Below are 26,682 nucleotides of genomic sequence, written 5' to 3'. Positions count from 1 at the left end.
TCCAAATTCTGAATTTTCATAAGTTAAAACAGGAGACTATGGATCCCAAAATTTGTTGTGCAATTTCTCCTGTATTCGCCGATATCCTTTATGTGGTGGAAAACTACTGTTTGCATGCATGGCAAGGCTCGGGAAGGAAGGAATGCCAACTGAATTCTGGAGTGCTATTTTGAGAGACATTAGTGATGCTATGTCACATTTGTAGAGCCCCTGATATGCCAAGACAGCAGAAACCACCACAAGTGTCCTGATTCTGGAAACTACACCTCCTGAGGAATTAATCTAGGGGTGCAGTGAGCATTTTTAGCCCTCAGGCGATTCACAGAAATGTAGAACATTAGCTGAGTCAATTAAAAATTACCATTTTTTTCCACTTAAATGTTGCTTTGGCCCCAAGTTTTCAATGTTCAAAATGGTGAATAGGAGAAAACGAACAGTGCAATTTCTTCTCAGAACACCAATACACCATATGTGGTCAGTAACTACTTTTGAGGCACAGTGCAAAGCTCGGAAAGGAAGATGCGCCATATTGGAGTTCAGATTTTACTGTTATGGTTTGAGTGGGCCATGACCCACTGGAAGGTCTCGTGAGGTTCCAGAACAGCAGAATCCCCCCATCAGTGACCCCATTTCACAAACTACACCTCTCAATGACCTCATGTAGGGGTGCAGTGATCATATTGACACCACAGGTGTGTCACAGAATTTTATACCTTTGGGCAGTGAAGAAAATATAATTATTTTGGCCCCATATTTTACATTTTCACAAGGTAAAATGGATAAAAATGGCACCAAAATGTGTCCCACAACTGTAGCTGAATGTGGCAATACCCCATATTTGGCTGTACAGTACTTTTTAGCCATATGGTGACATTCCGGAGCACTATTTGCCTCCTGGAGTGCAGATTTTCCTAGAATAGTTTGCGGACTCCATATACAGAGCCCCTAAGTGTTAGAACAGCAGAATTCCCCCCAAGTGACCTAATTTTGCAAATTATACCCCTTTGAGAATTTATCTACAGGTGTATTGTTGATTTTGACTCCATGGGTCTTTTCCAGAAACAGGCAGCAGTGGATGTTGTTGAGTGAAAATTGTAAACTGCCGTAGTAATGACCAATACGTTGACGTGACCAGAACATTATGCCCAGCCCGTGCTTCTGGAGACATACACCCGTAAATTAGGCAGGCTCAGATCGCCACAGAAATGCCAAACATGTGGGCGCTAAATGTGGTTTAGGCACACTGGGGGCCATTTGAATTTGGGAGTGCAGAATTTGCTGAATTTCTTTTTGGGGACGAGAAGCCAAAGTGCTTTTGCAGAACCTTTGTACTATCAGTAACGTGGAAGCCCCCTATATTTCCATTGAGAGATGACGGACCTGAGTGGATTGAGTAGAAGCTTTTGTTGGGCCCATTTTGGATCTCATTTATCCTGCACTCGACACTGAGCACTTACTTGTGGTTTCCATCTAAATCTCCGAGAGACGTACTTCAGGTGACACGATGGACAGGTCTATTCGCTATAATGAGGCAGCAGATTTACTCTGTCAAAAAAGATAGACACCCGCCGGATAAGCCACATGATGTCCACTCTGCCTCTATCTGCCTCATTATAGGGAATCTTCCGCCGGAGATTGTCTGAATCGCAAATTTCAGAGATTTACACAGAAGCCCCAGCATAAGAGCTCAGTGCAGAGCGCAGGATAAATGTGAGCCGAGCCTTACTGCGATGTTTTTATGTTTGGCTTCTGTCACGCACTAAAAGACGCTTTTTATTGCAAAATAAAGTTTTTGCATCGCCATATTTTGAGAGCTATAATTTTTCCATTTTTCGGCCCACAGAGTCATGTGATGGCTTATTTTTTACGTGACGAGTTGACGTTGGCACATGACGTTGGCTTTCTATTCCAATTTTTCAGAGACAGAATGAACAAACACCAGCTACTCAGGAGTATTTTTATGCCATTCACCGTGTGGTAAAATTGATGAGGCATCTTTATTATTTCGGTCCGTACGATTAGAGCGATACCTCATTTATATATTTTTTTATGTTTTGGCGCTTTCACACAATAAAAACTTTTATAGAAAAAAATAATTTTTGCATTGCTTTATTTTGAGAGCTCTAACTTTTTTGTTTTCTGCTGATGGAGATGTATGGCGGCTTGTTTTTCTGTGAGGTTATCTAGTGGGGCAGTTTTATAGGTCAGTTCATTCTGGATGCAGAATTATCAAATATATGTACTTTATTCTTATTTTTACATAAATATAGCTATTTTGTTTTTTTCATTTTTTATTTATCTTGTGGCGCTTTCGTTATGCTGATCGCTTGTATACTGCACTGACCAAAGCTCTTAGTCCATGCTCCTGGCACAGTCACTGGCTGACCCTGAGGTTGTCATGACGACCATCGGGCACTCGCAATGACGTCACGGTGGTGCCGATCGGAAGGAAGAGGGAGCTCCCTCCCTCTCCCAAACTCATAAATTTTGCTATCCGTATTAATCTAGGCATCTCGGAGGGTGAACAGCCAGGGGCAGTGTGGCTCCGCTCCTGGCATTGATAGCCGGGTCTCTGCTATCCCATAAGCCGACCTCCCAGCGGCGATTACAAGGGTATAGCTCCTGTGCTGGCATGATCGCCAAGACGTACCTATACGTTAAAGGTAGTGAAGGGGTTAAAGAAGAATTAAAACACAGTAACTCGTCTATTAATAGGAGGACGGCAGGTTCTCTCCTCTTAGAGAGAACCCGCAGGGACCCGAACCTATGTGTGCACATGGCCTTAGAGTGATCCCAGAGGATCCTGTCCAGGAGGGAGGCCGTGTCCTCATGGTGACCTCATGAGCTCCCAAAAAACAATCACTGGTAAATGGTAACCGTCCTTCCCCCAATCTCCATAATGGTGAATTAGGAGAGAAGAAACCGCTGGATAGAAATGTGGAGCTTTCTCCAGCTCCTCTGTGGTTCCATCCCTGGTGGAGAGGGAACTTGGAGAAGTTGTTTCTTAGTGCGGCTCCTCCATCTGACTGACGAGGGTCTTCTTTATCCCTCTCCTCAGGGTCCTCATTCTCTGAGGGCAGAGCAGAAAGCATTAGGCTTTGGCCTCACTGATTATCACTTCATACTTGGGGCCCACAATGTGCTGAGACCTCGGTACCGGTGGTGAGGACCACAACAATGTAATTTAGTCCCTGATACATAAACCTAGAATTACCGGTTCTGAGAGACGTGTGTCACATATAGACAGATACACGGCAGGTCATGTATTCAGTCTGTGTGTCTCCACAGATGGACCCAGGAGGAGAAATCCACCAGAGCGATGTCCCCATCCTCTGCATCCCCAGGACTGTCCGGAGGAGAAACACAACATCCCGGAGGATCATCAGGTAGATGACACTGAAGCCCCCACAACATCTGACCATGAAGTGATGGGACCTGAGCTCATCTTACGTTTTACTTTTTAGGGTGAAGATCTGATTGACATTAAGGTTGAGGTTATACATGGAGCACAAGAGGCGATCGCAATATGGGCCGGTCACCAGGGTGAGGAGGGGAGACTGTCATGTCTGTTCTGTGGTCACCTACTACTACTCCCATCATCTCATAATCACATGACACTATCTATTCCATCACTGTGTGTCTCCTACAGATGGAGTTGTGGAAATAAATCCACCACAGAGATGTCCCCGTCCTCTGTATCCCCCGGACTGTCCGGAGGAGAATCACAACATCCCGGAGGATCATCAGGTAGACGACACTGAGCCCTGTACCAGATCTGTATATGGGGGGACATTTCTGATCGAGGTCATAGAGGTCACAGATTTTGGTGGTTTCTTGTATTGTGCTGATTGTTACATCTGATATATCAGGAGGAAGATCCGACTAAGAATAATGTGAAGGATGAGACAGAAGAGGAAGCGATGACGAGGGGGGATCAGCCGTGTGTGAGTGACGGGAAGGAGGAGATTCTGGTAGATGTTTCCACAGGTGTGTGATATTAACTGGCGTATGAAGATGATGATGACGATGACCGTTATGTAATAATGACCGCAGTGTGTGATATCGTGTGGAGTCTCCGGTGCAGTGAAGCTTTATCTGCTGTCCTCATCTCAGCAGAAGCATCCGGTGATGGCGCGGCTGCTCCTGTAGAGTCCGGCGGTGCACCGATGAATAACAGGGCCGCCTTCACACCTCTTCTTAATGATTTAGGAAGCACAGATTTAGTTTTCCTTTACCTTTGAGAATATTTCTTCCACCCCTTCCATCCGTATTTTTCTTCCACAAGTCCCGTGCTGCCATATAAATGACTGAGCTTGTGTTACAGGTTGTGAATCTCCCCGTCCCATGGATCTCGGTGACGTAGCAGCCTCTGCCTGGTGCTGACGAGTGACATGTCACATGTAGAGTCATCCTACCTGTCCTCTCTCTTTGCCTCCCACTGCCTCCTACACTGAGGCCGACGTTCTGGTCCCTCTACATCCAAGTTGGCCGCCCGGTGACATGAAGAGCCCTGTGGTAAGTCAGGAAGTGCTGTGCTATGGAGGTGTGGATGTCATTTCTCGGCCACTATGGAGGCCATCTTGGATGTAGGAGAACCAGAACACCAGTCTCAGTCGGAGGACACCGGGTAGGTGACAGTACATGACAAATGTTTAGTCCCTCCTCTGTTCCGGGGTGGAGAATTGCTTCATCATAAAAGGGATTACGAGCTTGTATCTACAAACAGATGTGATACATCCGGCCCCGTAGCCCCCCAGCGTATAATATCCGGCCCCGTAGCCCCCCAGGATATAATATCCGGTAGTGGAGAAAATCCAGCTTCCAAAAATATCAAAATTTATTGAAGGTAAAATCCAACGTCCAAAAACATGGTTTACAGGAGAAGAAATAGCAGCAAGCTACATGTTTCGAACAATAAGTTCTTTTTCAAAGCTGCTCACCATGCACCAGGATGAGGTTTAAATAGCAGCTGTGAAAATCACAGAAAATCACTCCACCACCTGATGCAGCAGTGATTATATACAATAAAAACGCAAGAATGTCACAAAAAACATCAAAAAAAAACAAAGAAATATACAATATACATATGTGAAATATATAGTACAACTAGACAATGTGAATCTCTCAGTAATGAAACATGATTTCCTTGCGAGCATTTAAGCCCATGGGATGGCAAGTGTTAAGGTAAAACATCCAATAAGCTTCACGCGTCATGAGACGTCTCTTCAAGTCTCCTCCTCTGGCTGTCACTCCAAGCTTCTCAATGCCGACAACCCGAAGGAATGCAGTGTTTCTTTGATGACTGGTGATAAAATGCTTAGAGGCATGAGACACAGAGCGATTATTATTAGTGGACACAACAATGTCAGTGATATGTTCAGAGATGCGCGTCTTTAACATGCGAGTGGTACAACCTATGTAACTTAATTTACATTTCATGCATGTTATCATATAAACCACATTCTTACTATTGCAGTTAATAAATTGCTGGATTTTATGTTCTTGTTTATCACTGCTATCAGTAAAAGAATGCGTGACAACGGAATGGGCACATGTGCGACATTTAGAAGCACCACAGTGATAAAAACCTATATGGTGTAACCATGTATGGGAGACTTTACTGGATTTAAATAGGCTGGGTGAGAGAATGTCAGACGAAGTGGTAGCCTTTTTTGCAATCACCTGACAGCCTGAAGATAGAATTTCAGAAAGAATCTCGTCCTCATATAAAATAGGAATGTTTTTCAAGATGAGAGATTTAATATCGTTGTATTGAGGACTATATTTGATAGAGCAAAAGGTTTTTTGATTTTGATGCACTTTTTTCTCCTTATTTTTTGATACCAGCATATCGCTGCGTTTTTTTTGTTGTACTATATTTTTAGCTCTATCAAGAGACCAATTAGAATAGCCTCTTTTTTCTAATTTTTTACAACACAGATCGGTCTCTTGCTTTAAAATACTGGCATCATTACAATTCCTGGTTATTCTGGTAAGCTCGCCCACTGGTATGGACTTTATTGTATGTCCAGGATGGCTGCTGGACGCATGTAAAATGCTATTGCCAGAGAGGGGTTTATGAAATGTAGAGGTGGTAATAACATGGCCCACAGTACTGCACAGTGTCAAGTCCAAAAAAGAGATCATGTGCGGATTATGACTGCATGTGAAGCGAAGATTGAAGTCATTAGAATTGAGATGGACAAGAAACTCTGGTATGGCAGATACATCGCCACTCCAGATGAGGAGTAAATCGTCAATGTATCTACCATACCAGAAAATGTCCATCGCAAATGGGTTGCAATCCGAATAAAAAAACAATTCCTCCCAATATGACATTACCAAGTTAGCAACGGATGGTGAGTGTTTACCTCCCATAGAAACTCCTTTGCATTGGAGAAAGAACTGCTGATCAAAGGAGAAATAATTGAGTCATTAAGAAAAAGATAGCCTGTATAACATAATTGCACAAATCAATAGTGTAGTTACTGTACTTATGCAGATGAAATTCTAGTGCTTGAATAACAATGTTTTGTGGAATACAGGTATACAATGAAATGACATCACAACTTATCCATTGAAAACCATCACACCATGCAATATTAGAGAGCTGATGTAGAACATCTCTTGAGTCTCTCAAAAAACCTGGAACTCTCACAACCAATGGCTGTAAAAGAGAGTCAACCCATTGGCTTAGACGTTCTGTTAGAGAACCCATCCCTGATAATATAGGGAGCATTGGTGGAGGTGTGATACCTTTGTGTACTTTGGGTAAGCCATACATTGTAGGTATAGTGGGGCAATCAACCTTGAGATACTCAACATGTGTTCTGGTTAGAACACCCAAAGCTGCGCCTTCATCTATCAAGCTGAACAGTTCTTTTTTGTAAACCGATGTGGGATCTGAAGGCAGTTTTCTGTACATTGTGGTGTCATTCAAGAGATTGTTCATCTGATCTTTATACATCAATGTGTCCATGACAACAATCAGGCCACCTTTGTCTGCCTTTTTTATAGTGATCTGGTCCATCTTTTTAATTTCCTGGAGAGCTCTGCGCTGCTTCCAATTTAAATTGCCTTTATGTGTTCTATGCTGGACATGTGTGTCTAAAGATCTCAGATCTCGTTCAATGACAGCTTGAAATCTGTCCATGCAGTCAACACGTGATTGAATAGGATAAAATGATGGATTTTTTGTTACAAATTGATCAGCTTGATTTACATCTCGGTTTAAAGATACATTAGACCCATTCAAGTCATTCAGATTTCTCAAAAGACATTGTTCATTAAACGTAAGGTCACAAAATTCATTCCCGACAGCAGAGGTATCCACAATGGGGGTAGATTCCTGTTTGAAAAAATGTCTTTTGACTGTCAAGTTACGAATAAATCTGTTGATGTCTATCAATGTATGAAATAAATCAAACCGTTGATCCGGTGCATATTTGAGTCCCAAGGACAACACTTGCAATTGTTCAACTGAGAGATCACAACTAGAAATATTTAAAATGTTAGAAAAATCACCTGAAAAAGATGTTACTTTCTGTTGCGGGTAGCCATGCGAGAGTTTCCTGCGGTGCTTGCGGCCCCCGCGCCTCTTGCGTTTTTTGAGTTAAATCTTCTTGGTCTACGGTAGTAAGTATTGGTATTGTCCATACTTTGATTGATATTTTCATCACCACCAGTTTCAATAGACCCATTATCCATAGAATCCATGTCTGAGGAGCTGAAAGAAACTCGGCGCTCAGATATATCAGAGGAATTAGTACGTTTCAGGATTGGGCGAGGGCTTTTATGTGCTTTCTGCCATCTACCCCATTCATATACCTGATTTGTTTGATAATCTCTTAAGTCACGTTGAAATTTATTTTTCTTGCGACTTATAATTAAATCTTCTGATTTCGATAGAGATATTTTTATATTTTTTAATTCCTCATTATATTTAATAGTGTCTTTATTTTCCAAGCTAGTTTTAATGTTGTTGATTTCTGACTGAATATTTTTCAGCTTGGTGTCCTCATATTTCATAATTAATTGCATTAGCTGAATGGAGCAATTACTTAGGATCACATTCCACTCTTGCACAAACTGCTGTGAATATGTGGTGGTGGGAATTTTCGTAATGCGCAACCCTCTGGGGATCATTTCTTTTTGCACATAATTGTCCAAAGTAGTAAAATCCCACCACACTTTCATTTCATTTATCATCAGTTTTTCTAGCTTATTAACGTCTGTGCTGAAAAGGTCTGATTCAGACCCATCAATTGTGGAGGATAAATCCATTGAGAACAACTGAGCGGCTTTACGAGCTCTTTCTGGACTTTCATTCATTTTGTAAAGATATTCCAAAAAAAACCACAAACAAAAAAAGGAAAAAAAAATATATGCCTTAGAGCACAAAAATATTAAACAAAGCAAACACTTTTTTTTTTAGGCTCTAGGTGTGCACGGTTTCAAAACTGTACTATAACAGAAGAAAAAAAAAAATGTGGCAAAACCAGCTCACCTACTAGGCATTTGTTGTGGGGAAGCCCGGATGACGTGCAGTCTTCACGTGAGGCAATAGAACAAATAGTGGAGAAAATCCAGCTTCCAAAAATATCAAAATTTATTGAAGGTAAAATCCAACGTCCAAAAACATGGTTTACAGGAGAAGAAATAGCAGCAAGCTACATGTTTCGAACAATAAGTTCTTTTTCAAAGCTGCTCACCATGCACCAGAGTGAGGTTTAAATAGCAGCTGTGAAAATCACAGAAAATCACTCCACCACCTGATGCAGCAGTGATTATATACAATAAAAACGCAAGAATGTCACAAAAAACATAAAAAAAAAACAAAAAAAACAAAGAAATATATAATATACATATGTGAAATATATAGTACAACTAGACAATGTGAATCTCTCAGTAATGAAACATGATTTCCTTGCGAGCATTTAAGCCCATGGGATGGCAAGTGTTAAGATGAAACATCCAATAAGCTTCACGCGTCATGAGGCGTCTCTTCAAATCTCCTCCTCTGGCTGTCACTCCAAGCCTCTCAATGCCGACAACCCGAAGGAATGCAGTATTTCTTTGATGACTGGTGATAAAATGCTTAGAGGCATGAGACACAGAGCGATTATTATTAGTGGACACAACAATGTCAGTGATATGTTCAGAGATACGCGTCTTTAACATGCGAGTGGTACAACCTATGTAACTTAATTTGCATTTCATACATCTTTTTCAGGTGATTTTTCTAACATTTTAAATATTTCTAGTTGTGATCTCTCAGTTGAACAATTGCAAGTGTTGTCTTTGGGACTTAAATATGCACCGGATCAACGGTTTGATTTATTCCATACATTGATAGACATCAACAGATTTATTCGTAACTTGACAGTCAAAAGACATTTTTTCAAACAGGAATCTACCCCCATTGTGGATACCTCTGCTGTCGGGAATGAATTTTGTGACCTTACGTTTAATGAACAATGTCTTTTGAGAAATCTGAATGACTTGAATGGGTCTAATGTATCTTTAAACCGAGATGTAAATCAAGCTGATCAATTTGTAACAAAAAATCCATCATTTTATCCTATTCAATCACGTGTTGACTGCATGGACAGATTTCAAGCTGTCATTGAACGAGATCTGAGATCTTTAGACACACATGTCCAGCACAGAACACATAAAGGTAATTTAAATTGGAAGCAGCGCAGAGCTCTCCAGGAAATTAAAAAGATGGACCAGATCACTATAAAAAAGGCAGACAAAGGTGGCCTGATTGTTGTCATGGACACATTGATGTATAAAGATCAGATGAACAATCTCTTGAATGACACCACAATGTACAGAAAACTGCCTTCAGATCCCACATCGGTTTACAAAAAAGAACTGTTCAGCTTGATAGATGAAGGCGCAGCTTTGGGTGTTCTAACCAGAACACATGTTGAGTATCTCAAGGTTGATTGCCCCACTATACCTACAATGTATGGCTTACCCAAAGTACACAAAGGTATTACACCTCCACCAATGCGCCCTATATTATCAGGGATGGGTTCTCTAACAGAACGTCTAAGCCAATGGGTTGACTCTCTTCTACAGCCATTGGTTGTGAGGGTTCCAGGTTTCCTGAGAGACTCAAGAGATGTTCTACATCAGCTCTCTAATATTGCATGGTGTGATGGTTTTCAATGGATAAGTTGTGATGTCATTTCATTGTATACCTGTATTCCACAAAATATTGTCATTCAAGCACTAGAATTTCATCTGCATAAGTACAGTAACTACACTATTGATTTGTGTAATTATGTTATACAGGTTATCTTTTTCTTAATGACTCATAATTATTTCTCCTTTGATCAGCAGTTCTTTCTCCAATGCAAAGGAGTTTCTATGGGAGGTAAACACTCACCATCCGTTGCTAACTTGGTAATGTCATATTGGGAGGAATTGTGTTTTTATTCGGATTGCAACCCATTTGCGATGGACATTTTCTGGTATGGTAGATACATTGACGATTTACTCCTCATCTGGAGTGGCGATGTATCTGCCATACCAGAGTTTCTTGTCCATCTCAATTCTAATGACTTCAATCTTCGCTTCACATGCAGTCATAATCCGCACATGATCTCTTTTTTGGACTTGACACTGTGCAGTACTGTGGGCCATGTTATTACCACCTCCACATTTCATAAACCCCTCTCTGGCAATAGCATTTTACATGCGTCCAGCAGCCATCCTGGACATACAATAAAGTCCATACCAGTGGGCGAGCTTACCAGAATAACCAGGAATTGTAATGATGCCAGTATTTTAAAGCAAGAGACCGATCTGTGTTGTAAAAAATTAGAAAAAAGAGGCTATTCTAATTGGTCTCTTGATAGAGCTAAAAATATAGTACAACAAAAAAAACGCAGCGATATGCTGGTATCAAAAAATAAGGAGAAAAAAGTGCATCAAAATCAAAAAACCTTTTGCTGTATCAAATATAGTCCTCAATACAACGATATTAAATCTCTTATCTTGAAAAACATTCCTATTTTATAGGAGGACGAGATTCTTTCTGAAATTCTATCTTCAGGCTGTCAGGTGATTGCAAAAAAGGCTACCACTTCGTCTGACATTCTCTCACCCAGCCGATTTAAATCTAGTAAAGTCTCCCATACATGGTTACACCATATAGGTTTTTATCACTGTGGTGCCTCTAAATGTCGCACATGTGCCCATTCCGTTGTCACGCATTCTTTTACTGATAGCAGTGATAAACAAGAACATAAAATCCAACAATTTATTAACTGCAATAGTAAGAATGTGGTTTATATGATAACATGCATGAAATGTAAATTAAGTTACATAGGTTGTACCACTCGCATGTTAAAGACGCGCATCTCTGAACATATCACTGACATTGTTGTGTCCACTAATAATAATCGCTCTGTGTCTCATGCCTCTAAGCATTTTATCACCAGTCATCAAAGAAATACTGCATTCCTTCGGGTTGTCGGCATTGAGAGGCTTGGAGTGACAGCCAGAGGAGGAGACTTGAAGAGACGTCTCATGACGCGTGAAGCTTATTGGATGTTTTACCTTAACACTTGCCATCCCATGGGCTTAAATGCTCGCAAGGAAATCATGTTTCATTACTGAGAGATTCACATTGTCTAGTTGTACTATATATTTCACATATGTATATTATATATTTCTTTGTTTTTTTGATGTTTTTTGTGACATTCTTGCGTTTTTATTGTATATAATCACTGCTGCATCAGGTGGTGGAGTGATTTTCTGTGATTTTCACAGCTGCTATTTAAACCTCACTCTGGTGCATGGTGAGCAGCTTTGAAAAAGAACTTATTGTTCGAAACATGTAGCTTGCTGCTATTTCTTCTCCTGTAAACCATGTTTTTGGACGTTGGATTTTACCTTCAATAAATTTTGATATTTTTGGAAGCTGGATTTTCTCCACTATTTGTTCTATTGCCTCACGTGAAGACTGCACGTCATCCGGGCTTCCCCACAACAAATGCCTAGTAGGTGAGCTGGTTTTGCCACATTTTTTTTTTTTCTTCTGATATAATATCCGGCCCTGTTGCCCCCACCCCAGTATATAACATGCGGTTCCTCCCCACATATGGGTTCACACAGGAACTGTTGGGTACACAGAGCCTGGAAGGGCGTAATTAGGGGGTGATATGTGCAAAATAGGACAGATTTAAAAATGCGTCATACTGGCAAAATAAAAAAAATAAAACATGGTGATTTTGGGAACATCCCTTTAAATGTATATTAGGTCCATGAAAAAACCTACTCATCTGCTCAGTCCAAGCGAGTTACATTGGTCCGTGTGCCGTCTGTGTACAATCGTTTTGTTTTTTTTTTACTCAGCAACTATTAACCCTTTAGACGACCATTTACAGTTTCCTGCTCCAGAACGGTAATCGCTGCCGAATACAACTGCGAATAAATCCAAAAAAGAAGAAAAAGATGCAAAAAATACAAACTTAACCCCTGAGTGACTGAGCTAGTTTCTCTATCGCTTCATTGGAGGACCCCGGAAACCATGGGGGTCTGCTGCTGACACTAGGCAATAAAACGTTCTCTCCTCCTCAGTAGTACACAGCAGCTGACCGGAGCCAGACTGACCCGTTTAGCTTGGTGTCAGAAGGACGCGGACACTGGTTTTTCAGTAGACCCATATGTACACTGGTTTTTGGCATGTTTCACAAATTTTTTACATTTTTTCTTTTTCTGAAGATTTTTTCTTAACCTTTTGTAGGGAAATAGTGTGAATATTCCCTCTGTTATCCCACGTAGAGACAAAGTGTATGGCATGGACTGTCAATCCAGCAGGACCCTAACCTTTAACACACGAGATGTGTTCATGTGATCCGGAAAATGGTCCTAGCCCCCCACCACTGCCAGCTCGCTTACCAGAGCCAGACGGCATCGGGTGGTATAGTGGCTACGGAGGCTGACGTGTCAGCTTCGACCTTTCCATGATAAGACATCTGAGGAATTGTGAGACCCAGGAAACCACTGGTTTCTGAAATTAGAGGAGGAGAGTGGATTAATACCGATATTGTGTGTGATTTTTGTATGGCGAATTATGTTCAGTTATGCACCCATTTTTTTTTTTTTTGGGGGGGGAACAGAAGATATCACATTGGGCATTAGGCTTTAGAATTAAGGAAACAGAAAGGAGCTAATTATCGAATAGTACCTTGTCATGTGATATCTGACTGTGCACCCATTTGATTGGTGTTCCATTAGTGTATTCCAGACCATGTAAATATTACAGGCGCTGTGTAATAGCGATATGGATCAGATTTTCTTTGTCTAAATTGTAGCCCCAAAGATGACTATTAATGTGATTGCATGCTCTGGCCATATCATCTTTGTTGGGGTATTAATGTGACTACACCTCTTGTCTGCATCCCTCATGGAACATACAGCAATAACTACGAGATCTTTATATCTTGGCTACTCCCTTTAATTGTTTTTGTGTGTTTTTTTGTCTATATTATAGTGTGTAGGATGTTCAGGGTGCATTAGGGTCCGTAGCGCTGCCGACATTCAGCGGGGGTGCCATCACGTCTCCAACTAGGGTGCCATCCTCCGCTGGCAGGTAGGGTGAACTTTAGGGCTCATCTAGTGAGACATTAGTCCTAGATTTTTATTTTTTTTCCCCCTATTGACCCTCCATTTTTTTCACCTTTTTAAGATAATCAAGTATTTTTGACCCTTTTAAATACATTAATGAAGGTTAATTTTCAGAGGTCGATTTGTGCCAGTGTCACCATTTTATAAATGTTATTCACTTTACCTATTGTGATAATGTTATGGCATGTAGTTGTCTTCCTTATTACCTGTACTTTCACTGACAAGGGTCTTCATTTTGAGCTCCATCAAACTTCAAAATCCCTTTTGTGAATTTTATCTTTCATCTTTATAGGAAATCCTTGTGATAATAGCAGTTTGTCACTAAATTGTAAAAAAGAAGATATCAGGAAGCACTCTTATGGAGAAAACCTCATTACCCTTCATGGACCTCCTGGACTTCACAGTACTTCACTTTCTTGTAATCCTCCTAATCATGAGGAACCCTCTCCTGAGCAATCTCGTATTGTTACCACAATACCAGGTGACAAAGTGGATACAAGATTTCAGTGTCACAAGGAATTTACTAAAAGCTCAGATTATCTAACTCCAAGGAAACATGAAGGAGAGAAGCCATACTCCTGTTCAGAATGTGGGAAATGCTTTCCAAATAAATCAAAATGTGTTCTACATGAGAGAATTCACACAGGAGAAAAGCCATTTTCATGTTCAGAATGTGAGAAATCCTTCACAGAAAAAGGGACTCTTACTAAACATCAGAGAATTCACACAGGAGAAAAGCCATTTTCATGTTCAGAATGTGAGAAATCCTTCACAGAAAAAGGGACTCTTATTAAACATCAGAAAATTCACACAGGAGAAAGGCCATTTTCATGTTCAAAATGTGAGAAATCCTTCACAGATAAAGCGAACCTTATTAAACATCAGAGAATTCACACAGGAGAAAAGCCATTTTCATGTTCAAAATGTGAGAAATCCTTCACAGATAAAGCGATTCTTATTAGACATCAGAGAATTCACACAGGAGAAAAGCCATTTTCATGTTCAAAATGTGGGAAATCCTTCACAGAAAAAGCGAATCTTATTAAACATCAGAGAATTCACACAGGAGAAAAGCCATTTTCATGTTCAGAATGTGAAAAATCCTTCACAGATAAAGCGAGTCTTATTAGACATCAGATAATTCACACACGAGAAAAGCCATTTTCATGTTCAGAATGTGGGAAATCCTTCACAGAAAAAGCGAATCTTATTAGACATCAGATAATTCACACAGGAGAAAAGCCATTTTCATGTTCAGAATGTGAAAAATCCTTCACAGATAAAGCGAGTCTTATTAGACATCAGATAAGTCACACAGGAGAAAAGCCATTTTCATGTTCAGAATGTGAAAAATCCTTCACAGAAAAAGGGACTCTTACTAAACATCAGAAAATTCACACAGGAGAAAAGCCATTTTCATGTTCAGAATGTGGGAAATCCTTCACAGATAAAGCGAATCTTATTAGACATCAGATAATTCACACAGGAGAAAAGCCATTTTCATGTTCAGAATGTGAAAAATCCTTCACAGATAAAGCGAGTCTTATTAGACATCAGAGAACTCACACAGGAGAAAAGCCATTTTCATGTTCAGAATGTGAAAAATCCTTCACAGAAAAAGGGACTCTTACTAAACATCAGAAAATTCACACAGGAGAAAAGCCATTTTCATGTTCAGAATGTGGGAAATCCTTCACAGATAAAGCGAGGCTTATTAGACATCAGATAATTCACACAGGAGAAAAGCCCTTTTCATGTTCAGATTGTGGGAAATCCTTCACAGATAAAGCGCATCTTATTAGACATCAGAAAATTCACACAGGAGAAAAGCCATTTTCATGCTTAGAATGTGGGAAATCCTTCAAAAATAAATCGAGTCTTATTAGACATCAGAGAATTCAAACAGGAGAAAAGCCATTTTCATGTTCAGAATGTGGGAAATCCTTCACAGTGAAAGCGAGTCTTATTAAACATCAGAGAATTCACACAGGAGAAAAGCCCTTTTCATGTTCAAAATGTGGGAAATCCTTCACAAATAAATCGAATCTTATTACACATCAGAGAATTCACACAGGAGAAAAGCCATTTTCATGTTCAGAATGTGGGAAATCCTTCACAGTAAAAAATAATCTTATTAATCATCAGAGAATTCACACAGGAGAAAAGCCATTTTCATGTTCAAAATGTGAGAAATCCTTCACAGATAAAGCGAGGCTTATTACACATCAGAGAATTCACACAGGAGAAAAGCCATTTTCATGTTCAGAATGTGGGAAATCCTTCACAGTAAAAAATTATCTTATTTATCATCAGAGAATTCACACAGGAGAAAAGCCATTTTCATGTTCAAAATGTGAGAAATCCTTCACAGATAAAGCGAGTCTTGTTAGACATCAGAGAATTCACACAGGAGAAAAGCCATTTTCATGTTCAGAATGTGGGAAATCCTTCACAGTAAAAAAGAATCTTATTTATCATCAGAGAATTCACACAGGAGAAAAGCCATTTTCATGTTCAAAATGTGAGAAATCCTTCACAGATAAAGAGCATCTTATTAGACATCAGAGAATTCACACAGGAGTAAAGCCATTTTCATGTTCAAAATGTGAGAAATCCTTCACAGATAAAGGGAATCTTATTAAACATCAGAGAATTCACACAGGAGAAAAGCCATTTTCATGTTCGGAATGTGGGAAGTCCTTCGCGGTTAAAGGGCATCTTACTAAACATCAGAGAATTCATACAAGAGAGAAGCCACATTCATGTTCATAATGTGGGAAATGTTTTATCCAAAAAGCAAATCTTGTAACACATCTAAGAATTCACACAGGGAAGAAACCGTTTTCATGTTTACAATGTGAATAATGCTTTACAGAGAAATCACAACTTGTTAAACATAGGAGAACTCACACAGGAGAGAAGCTGTATTCATGTCCAGAATTTGGTAAATCTTTTATACATAAATCACCTCTTCTCTGAAGAGAAGTCACACAGGAGATAAGCTATATTCATGTTCAATGTGTGGGAAATCTTCAGTAAATCAAATCTTGTTAGACATGAGTGAAATCATACAGAGAAAAGCGGTATTCATATTCAGAATGTGGGAAATCTTTTTGTCATTTTCTCATCTTTACTATGGACTAGGGAGGCTGTGAGTGATGACTCAACCTCGCAATGGGATCTGATGTATGCTGGACTGTCAGTGTTGTGAGTGACAGTCCATTCATCCAATCTGATCCTGGGGCATTCTGGGCTCACAGCATTTTGATCAACAGCCCTGCTGCTCAATCTGGGCTTGCTTCAGGCATTTCCCCAGGTGCCTCTCATTTTTGGTAATTTTCTAGTTATTTAGCTGGCTAGCTGTGAGCAGATCGGTGTCAGCTGTAGCTGAGCTTAGTTTGGTATGTGCTTAGCTCTGTCTGATTGTGTCTTTCTCTGATTTTGTTGCCGGATGTAGGCTTTGTCGTGACTATTCATCATGTGGATTATCCCTTCTGCTCTTGACGCTTTCTGACTGCAGGTACCTGACCCCGTACTTGGCCTCTGACTGTCTGTTTTTCTTACTCCCTAGTCTTGACGTACCCTCCTGGTATTTGACCTTGGACTGTTTCCTGACCACGACTTTGTCCTGCTGCTCTTTATCTTGTGCCCTCCTGGCATCTGACCTCAGACCTCCTGTCTACCCTTTCTCTATGCTTGTCAGTGAGTAGTGACTCAGCGTCACACGTTTATACATAAATCAAATCTAAATATATAATCACGATGGAAGAAAATCTCGGGTTAAGAAGTGTACAATTCGAGGTAGATGAGAAAAAATATATATTATTCATATTAAAACCAAAAAATATATAAAATGAGGTGCCTCATGCCAAAGAGAGATGCAGGACAGTACATTGCATAGGCAACAATTATAACAAAACCTACACAATTTTAATATCCATATGTCACGAATCACAGGGGGGATACTTTTATCATCCCCACCACTGACACCAATATGTCATGAACCGGGGTAGTTTGGTTGGCCCCAGCTCTTTTATCAAGGGGATTTATCTATATTCCACTTCCCAGTTCCAGTTTGGAACTTGCAGCGCTCTGGCGTCCCTCTTACCCTCAGGTCAGACAGGGTACTGCACCTACGATAATTTGTCTCCAGAAAGGTTGCCTTACTACACTGGCTAATGGGCACACTGCAGCGAGGGCGATATAACTGCTCCCACTCAGGCGGGAACAATAATTATCAACGCTGTCCATCGCTACCAGTTTTCCCAACAGCTCAGGACACTTTCCGCTGCCACCAGCTCCTATTCCTGAATTGGTAATGGGTCCGGAGCCATCCTAAATTAATAGCGTAATTTACTTCAGAGGACGTGACAGTACGTTATAGAGCAAGGAGAAACGAAGCTAGTAGTTTTATATATTTTACTCCAAAAGGTAGGCAGTGTTTACGAACGTATAAAAAGATATTATAAAAGGAGACAAGTATCGTATGTACAGAACGATTACAAATAAAAAGGGATTAAAGTTGAAAAAAATACTTACAGTTCTCTCATATCACTTCAGATCATGGCTGACCATGCGGCTGGGGGGAGGAACAACATCAAAATGCATCAGAGCAGCTTGCAGAGCTTCTGTTAGCTCTTTTCCTGGGCAAAGACTAGTGAAAAATGAGCTCCCTTTCACTTATACCCCCTGGTCGTGACATCACTGAGTTGGCGGAGACCAAAAAAACGTAATTCTGGCGTTTTGAATTTTTTTCTCGCTATGTTGTTTAGTGATCAGGTTGATCCTTTTTTTTATTGATACATCGGGCAATTCTGAACGCTGCGATACCAAATATGTGTATATTTGATTTTTTTTTTTTATTGTTTTATTTTGAATGGGCCGAAAGGAGGGTGATTTAAACTTTTATATTTTTTTTTATTTTTTTCATATTTTTTTACAACATTTTTTTTTATTTTTGCCATGCTTCTATAGTCTCTATGGGAGGCTAGAAGCTGGCATAGCCTGATCGGCTCTGCTACATAGGAGCGAAGCTCAGATCGCTCCTATGTAGTAGAATTGCTGCATTGCTATGAGCGCCGACCACAGGGTGGCTCTCACAGCAATCCGGCATCAACAACCATAGAGGTCTTCAATAGACCTCTGGTTGTCATGCCGACGCATCGCTGACCCCCGATCACGTGACGGGGGTCGGCGAAGAGCGCATTTCCGGCCCGGCCGATGGCTGGAAGCCCTAGTTAAATGCCGCTGTCAGCGTTTGACAGCGGCATTTAACTAGTTAATAGCGGCGGATGAATCGCGATTCACCCACCGCTATTGCGGGCACATGTCAGCTTTTCAAAACAGCTGACATGTCCTGGCTTTGATGCGGGCTCACCGCTGGAGCTCGCATCAAAGCGGGGGATCTGACCTTGGACGTAGTATCCCGTCCGAGGTCAGAAAGGGGTTAAGTCGTAATCCGTTCCTCCGTTTCTGCTAGGCGCTGCTCTTAGAAAACACACTGGGTGATGGCCCGGCCAATGCAGAGGCCAAAAATGTATTTGTCCTGCTTCCAGACCTAAGCTGCGCAATTATATACCAGTTTAAGAGAACATAGTGAATTCCCCCCCCACCGTGCTCTTACACAAAGCGGAGAAGGCCTGCTCCCAGCACACTGGTTTCACATTACAGCTGTAATTGGAGGAAGGGGGTCGGAAAAGCCCACAGCGCGTGTCTGTACTCAGCTCTTGGATGTAGCAGAGCTCAGTGTGCGTGATAATAGACAATCAAATAAATCATATTCCTGACACCATAGTACCAGTGTACTGTATGCATGTGAATCAAGATAAGGAAGAGCAGTTTATAATTATTAGTGCCTAGGGTGGATCTCAATAAAGTCAATACATATAAATGCAAGTTTAAAGGAATTTTTTTTACCTAGAAGGGTATCCACAGGTAACGAAAGTCTTGCATTACTCCACCCCGACAAGCGTTTCGCTCTGCTTTTTCCGGGGTCATCGTTATGGTCATTGGTCATTATGTATTAATTTTTGATAAAGTGTTACCCTCCGATTGGTTTGTGTTTTCTTTAGAGAGTTCTGATTATTAATTATATAATTTAGATTGTGAGCCCCATTGGGGACAGCGATGATAATGTGTGTAAAGAGCTGCGGAATAAGATGGCACTATATAAGAAAAACATAATAAATAAATCAAATCTTGTTAGACATGAGAAGTCATACAGGAAAGAAACTGTAGTTATGTTCACTGTGCTGTATAAACTTTAATAAACCGTGTTAGGCATAAATGAGTACACCGACTGTGATAAGTTAGATTTTAATACTTCACTGAACATCTCTGAAGGGAAGCTTGCTCATCTTCTCTCCAAATCACACCTCACCACCTGTGCACTTGACCCCATCCCACCTCCTCCCCAACCTCACCACCACACTAATCCCATCCCTAACCCATCTCTTCAACCTTTCACTAACTTCTGGTACCTTCCCCTCTGCCTTCAAACATGCCACAATCACACCTATCCTCAAAAAGCCTTCCCTTGACCTGAGCGCTATGTCCAGCTATCGCCCCATATCTTTGCTCCCATTTGCCTCCAAACTCCTTGAGCAGCACGTCCATGCTGAACTTTCCTCTCACTTTGCATCTAACTCTCTCTTTGACAACCTACAATCTGGCTTCCGTCCCCACCATTCCACTGAGACTGCCCTGACCAAAATTACTAACGACTTACTTACAGCCAAAGCTAACAGACAATTCTCTATACTCCTCCTCCTAGACCTGTCCTCTGCCTTCGACACAGTTGATCTTGCCCTATCCTGGATCTCCTCATATCTTGCCAACCGCACATTTAGCGTTTCCTCCCATACTACCTCTTTATCTCGCCTCCTCTCTGTTGGTGTCCCCCAAGTCTCTGTCCTAGGACCCTTACTTTTCTCAATCTATACACTCGGCCTGGGACAACTCATAAGGTCCTATGGCTTCCAGTACCATCTATATGCTGATGACACTCAGATCTACCTCTCTGGCCCAGATGTCACCTCTCTGCTCTCCAGAATCCCAGAGTGTCTATCAGCCATATCCTTCTTCTCCTCTCGCTTCCTCAAGCTCAATGTGGACAAATCTGAACTCCTCATCTTTCCTCCATCACGCTTATCTTCCCTACCTGATCTATCTATCTATCAAAATAAATGAAATCACACTTTCCCCTGTCCCCAAAATCCGCTGCCTCGGAGTAACCCTGGACTCTGCCCTGTCCTTCAAACCGCACATCCAAGCTCTCGCCACCTCTTGTCGCCTCCAGCTCAAAAATATTTCCAGAATCCATCCTTTCCTCAACCCACACTCTACCAAGGTGCTCGTGCATGCCCTAATCATCTCCCGCCTTGATTACTGCAACATACTCCTCTATGACCTACCTTCTAACACCCTTGCACCTCTCCAGTCCATCCTTAACTCTGCTACCCGATTAATTAATCTCTCTCGCTACACTCCTGCTTCACCTCTTTGCAAATCCCTTCACTTGCTCCCAATTTCCCAGCGTATCCAGTTTAAACTCCTAACACTGACCTACAAAGCCATCCATAACCTTTCTCCGTATATTTCCACACTAATCTCTCAATATCTTCCCTCACGTAATCTCTGGTCCTCCTAAGACCTCCTCCTCTCCTCCACGCTTATTCGCTCCTCACCCAATCGCCTCCAAGACTTCTCCCGAATATCACCCATCCTCTGGAATTCAGTGCCCCAACACATCCGGTTATCCACTACTTTTGGATCCTTTAAAAGAAACCTGAAAACCCACCTCTTCAAAGAAGCTTACAGCCTGTAAAGACCACACAGCCACCTCAACACCATTGGAGCTACTGAAACCCTCGACCTACTGTCTCCTTCCCCACCATCCTGTAGAATGTAAGCCCGCAAGGGCAGGGTCCTCGCCCCTCTGTATCAGTCTGTCAATGTTAGTTTACTGTAAGTGATATCTGTAATTTGTATGTAACCCTTTCTCATGTCCAGCACCATGGAATCAATGGTGCTATATAAATAATAATTATAATAACACGAGAACTCTTTCTACAATGTTGCCAATACGGAGTAGAACCTTTTTATTAACCAATAACATGAAAGTTTAATCATAGAACTCTCATTACAAAATCTTCAGTTTTACTCCAATAAGTTGATGCAAACAGGAGTCCACCCCACATCAATCACTGCTACAGCTAGTATTTTGTATGGCCTCCATGATTTTTAACCCCTTCATGACCAGAGGTATTTTCGTTTTTGCTTTTCACTCCCTTTTGTCCAAGAGAAATAACTTTTTTATTTTTCCGTCACTATGGCCATGTGAGGTCTTTTTTGCGGTACAAGTTGTGCTTTTGAACGACACCATTGTTTTTAACATCGTTTACTGGAAAAGGGGAAAAAATTCCAAGTGCGGTGAAACTGCAAAAAAAAAAATGCAATTCCACAGGTTTTTTTTTTATTTTTTTTTTACCATGTTCACTAGATGCTAAATCTGACCTGTCATTGTGATTCTCCAGGTCATTACGAGTTCATAGACACCAAACATGTCTAGGTTCTTTTATATTTAAGCGGTGAAAAAAAATTCCAAACTTTTCTAAGAAAAAAAAAGCGCCATTTCCCGAGACCTGTAACGTCTCCATTTTTCATGATCTTGGGCTGGGTGAGGGCTTATTTTTTGCTTGCTGAGCTGATGTTTTTATTGATACCACTTTGTTGTACATACAATCTTTTGTTCGCTCACTATTACATTTTATTGCTGTGTAGCGGCAACCAAAAAAACGTAATTCTGAATTTTTTTTATTTTTTTCTCGTTACACCATTTGGTGATCGGGTTAGTTTTTTTTTATATTAATAGATTAGGTGATTCTGAATGCGGTGATACCAAATATGTATATGTTTGATTTCTTTTTATTGTTTTATTTTGATTGGTGAGTGAGGAGGGTGATTTGAACTTTTATATATTTTTAGTACTTTTAACCCCTTAATCCCATATGACGTACTATCCCGTCACGGTGACCTGGGACTTAATTCCCAGTGACGGGATAGTACGTCATATGCAATCGGCCGCGCTCACAGGGGGAGCGCGGCCGATCGTGGCCTTGTCAGCTGACTATCGCAGCTGACATCCGGCACTATGTGCCAGGAGCGGTCACGGACCGCTCCCAGCACATTAACCCTTGGCACACTGCGATCAAAGATGATCGCAGTGTTCCGGCGGTATAGGGAAGCATCGCGCAGGGAGGGGGCTCCCTGTGTGCTTCCCTGAGACGATTGGTACAAGGCAATATGCTCACCTTGTACCGAGCATCTCCTCCCTGCAGACCCCGGATCCAAAATGGCCGCGGGGCTACTTACGGGTCCTGCAGGGAGGTGGCTTACCAAGTGCCTGCTCAGAACAAGCGCTGGTAAGCCAGGAATGCCGCATGCAGATCGCTGATCTGACACAGTGCACTGCAAAGTGTCAGATCAGCGACCTGTCAATATACAGTGATGTCCCCCCTGGGACAAAGTAAAAGAAATTTTTTTAAAGTGTTAAAAAAAAAAAAAAAAAATCCTAAATAAAGAAAAAAATATATATATAGTTCCCATAAATACATTTCCTTAAATAAAAAAAAACAATAAAAGTACACATATTTAGTATCGCCGCATCCGTAACGACCAGACCTATAAAACTGTCCCACTAGTTAACCCCTTCAGTGAACACCGTAAAAAAACGAGGCAAAAAACAGCGCTTTATTATCATACCGCCGAACAAAAAGTAGAATAACACGCAATCAAAAAGACGGATATAAATAACCATGGTACTGCTGAAAACGCCATCTTGTCCCGCAAAAAACGAGCCGCCATACAGCATCATCAAAGAAAAAATAAAAAAGTTATAGTCCTCAGAATAAAGCGATTTTTTTTTTCTATAAAATAGTTTTTATCGTATAAAAGCGCCAAAACCTAAAAAAATGATGTAAATGAGGTATCGCTGTAATCGTACTGACCCGAAGAATAAAACTGCTTTATGAATTTTACCAAACGTGGAATGGTATAAAAGCCCCCCCCCCCCCTCAAAAAAAAATAAATTTATGAATAGCTGGTTTTTGGTCATTCTGCCTCACAAAAATCGGAATAAAAAGCGATCAAAAAATGTCAAATGCCCAAAAATGGTACCAATAAAAACGTCAACTCGTCCCGCAAAAAACAAGATCTCACATGACTCTGTGGACCAAAATATGGAAAATTTATAGGTCTCAAAATGTGGTAACGCTAAAAATATTTTTTGCAATAAAAAGCGTCTTTTAGTGTGTGACGGCTGCCAATCATAAAAATCCGCTAAAAAACCCGCTATAAAAGTAAATCAAACCCCCCTTCATCACCCCCTTAGTTAGGGATACATAAAAATGTTTTAAAAAAATGTATTTCCATTTTTCCATTAAAGCTAGGGATAGGGTTAGGGCTACAGTTAGGGTTGGGGCTAAAGTTAGGGCTGGGGCTAAAGTTAAGATTAAGGCTACAGTTAGGGTTGGGGTTTGGATTACATTTACGGTTGGGATTAGAGTTAGGGGTGTGTCAGGATTAGGGGTGTGGTTAGGGTTACGGTTGGAATTAGGAATAAAACAGTGCTCTGTTGTGTATCCGCTTTTTGGGCTCCCCTGGTGGTTGCTGGTGGTACTGGTGACTTGTTTGCACTTTGCTGCTTCTGTTCACCTGCTTCCATCAGCGTTTGGGAGTTTCCTATTTAGCCTTGCTCTCCAGTCATTTCCTTGCCGGTCATCATTGTAACCAGAGCCTTCGGTTGCATGTTCCTGCTACTAGTCTGCTGATCAGCTAAGTGGACTTTGTCCTTTTGTTTTGTACCTTTTGTCCAGTTTGCAGTTTTTGTAATTCTCTGTAGCTGGAAGCTCTTGTGGGCTGAAATTGCCACTCCTGTGTCATGAGTTGACACAGGAGTCTTAAAGTAATTTCAGGATGGTTTTTTGAAAGGGTTTTCAGTTGACCGTGAAGTCCTCTTTTGTATCCTTCTGCTATCTAGTAAGTGGACCTCTCTTTGCTAAATCTACTTTCATACTGTGTATGTCTTTTCCTCTTATTTCACCGTTATTACATGTGGGGGGCTGCTATCATCTTTTGGGGTATTTCCCTAGAGGTAAGCCAGGTCTGTTTCTTCCTCTACCAGGCTTAGTTAGTCCTCCGGCTGGCGCGTGGCATTTAGGAAGCCGTAGGTATGCTCCCTGGCTACTATTAGTTGTGTGGTAGATTTAGCTCACGGTCAACTCGAGTTTCCATCACCCGAGAGCTCGTTCGTTATTTATATGTTTCTTACGTTCCCTTGCCATTGGGAACCATGACAGTGCTCCTTCCCTTTCGAGCTCTCCCGTGTGCCCAAACGGGTTTACCCCAACATATGGGGTATCAGCGTACTCGGGACATATTGGACAACAACTATTGGGGTCCAATTTCTCTTATTACCTTTGGGAAAATAAAAATTGGGGGGGCTAAAAAAACATTTTTGTGGGAAATAAATTATTTTTTATTTTCACGACTCTGCGTTATAAACTGTAGTGAAACACTTGGGGGTTCAAAGTTCTCACAACACTTCTAGATAAGTTCCTTGGGGGTCTAGTTTCGAATATCGGGTCACTTGTGGGGGATTTCTACTGTTTAGGTGCATCAGGGGCTCTGCAAATGCAACGTGACGCCTGCAGACCAATCCATCTAAGTCTGCATTCCAAATGACGCTCCTTCCCTTCCGAGCTCTGCCATGCGCTCAAACGGTAGTTCCCCCCCACATATGGGGTACTCAGGACAAATTGGACAAGAACTTTTGGGGTCCAATTTCTCCTGTTACCCTTAGAAAAATACAAAACGGGGCTAAAAAATAATTTTTGTGGAAAAAAAAAAGATTTATTTTCACTGCTCTGCATTATAAACTGTAGTGAAACACTTGGGGGTCCAAAGCTGTTTGCAGGCCGGGTTCACACAAGTGTACTTGTCAGTCCATATACGGAGCGTAATGGCCGGAGTGGCTACAGGTCTCCTGACCTGAACTTATAGACTTGCATGTGTCTATGAGGCTGTAAGTCCATAACCGGAGACTGCGGTCAGTCCGGTCTATAGACAGAGATATACACTCATGCACCCTGCCTTAGAGTCTGCTCCTGCTGCTGTGAAGCTGGGGGGATTCAGACAGCTTTTGTCTAGTCCCCCTGCTCTTTTCCCATGCTGAAGAGGCAAAGTTGTTTCTCTAGCAGGCTTTGAGGGTATTCAGTTCAGTCCCGCGGTGCAGCCAATCTTGCCTGACTGAACTGTCAATCTACACTCCGTCACCAGGAAGCGGGGAGGCAGAGGAGCGGTGTGCTCCTGAAGAAACCTCAGAAAACACCATTAGATTGCTGTCGGCAGAACGATCTTTTGGCTGACTACTCTCTCCTCCTGACTACCCTCCCAGCGGCTCCTCTGTGTCCAACTCAGTAGTATAATAAAATAATGAAAAAATGCTCAGTGTCGTTGGTGGAAAGACTTGTGAGCGATGACGGCAAGAGCATTAATGGAGAGAGGTCACAATAGAAGATCCCGAAAGTGAAGCACTGAACATAGCAGAGACGATGGAAAAGGATATGTGTGTCGGTGTGGCACACCATGTGGGGGAACATTTGTGTTCCCAAAGAAAAAGTCGCAGCTGGTTAAGAGTAAAAAATGAAGGGAACTAATTGCAAAGTTGTATTGTGAAGAATGATATTGTCACACCATGTTGTGCTCAATTGCTTGGGATTGAAAATCTCTAAAAGCACAAAAAGAGGATTCTGAGATCCTCCAAAAATGAGAAAAAACAGCAAAAAAACAAGGCAGAGATGCTTACCTGCCTAGGCCTCCAAACAAATGCACTATCAGGATGCAGTGGACCCATGTGGTCATGAGCTTCTTTATTTTGGCCAAAATATCAACTAATACCTCACATAGAAATTTTTTTTTTTTATGTGTGCTTTTTGCACTTTTTTCCGGGGTGCAGTTGGGCCCATTTTTCTCTTG

The 26,682-nt window shown here is 41.3% G+C and overlaps 1 protein-coding gene across 2 annotated transcripts in view; it reads left to right on the top strand.

The window, feature by feature from the left end:
• The window catches only part of LOC143801430 (uncharacterized), a 977,383-nt gene that overhangs the window by 78,127 nt on the left and 872,574 nt on the right, over positions 1 to 26,682 (top strand). The window contains exons 7-11 of one of the 2 annotated variants that reach the window (XM_077281249.1): positions 3,289 to 3,386; positions 3,465 to 3,543; positions 3,650 to 3,747; positions 3,870 to 3,987; positions 13,940 to 19,878. In XM_077281249.1, coding sequence (XP_077137364.1) covers positions 3,289 to 3,386; positions 3,465 to 3,543; positions 3,650 to 3,747; positions 3,870 to 3,987; positions 13,940 to 16,419 — 2,873 coding nt within the window. In that variant the 3' untranslated portion in view covers positions 16,420 to 19,878. Of the gene's footprint in view, positions 1 to 3,288; positions 3,387 to 3,464; positions 3,544 to 3,649; positions 3,748 to 3,869; positions 3,988 to 13,939; positions 19,879 to 26,682 lie in introns of those variants that run through there. The other variant, XM_077281248.1, reaches the window with a different exon arrangement.

The sequence above is a fragment of the Ranitomeya variabilis genome, chromosome 1 (assembly GCF_051348905.1).
Source record: "Ranitomeya variabilis isolate aRanVar5 chromosome 1, aRanVar5.hap1, whole genome shotgun sequence".
NCBI lineage: Eukaryota > Metazoa > Chordata > Amphibia > Anura > Dendrobatidae > Ranitomeya > Ranitomeya variabilis.
Note: the sequence above shows the minus strand (reverse complement) of the source record. Positions and strands in the feature narration are given on the sequence as shown.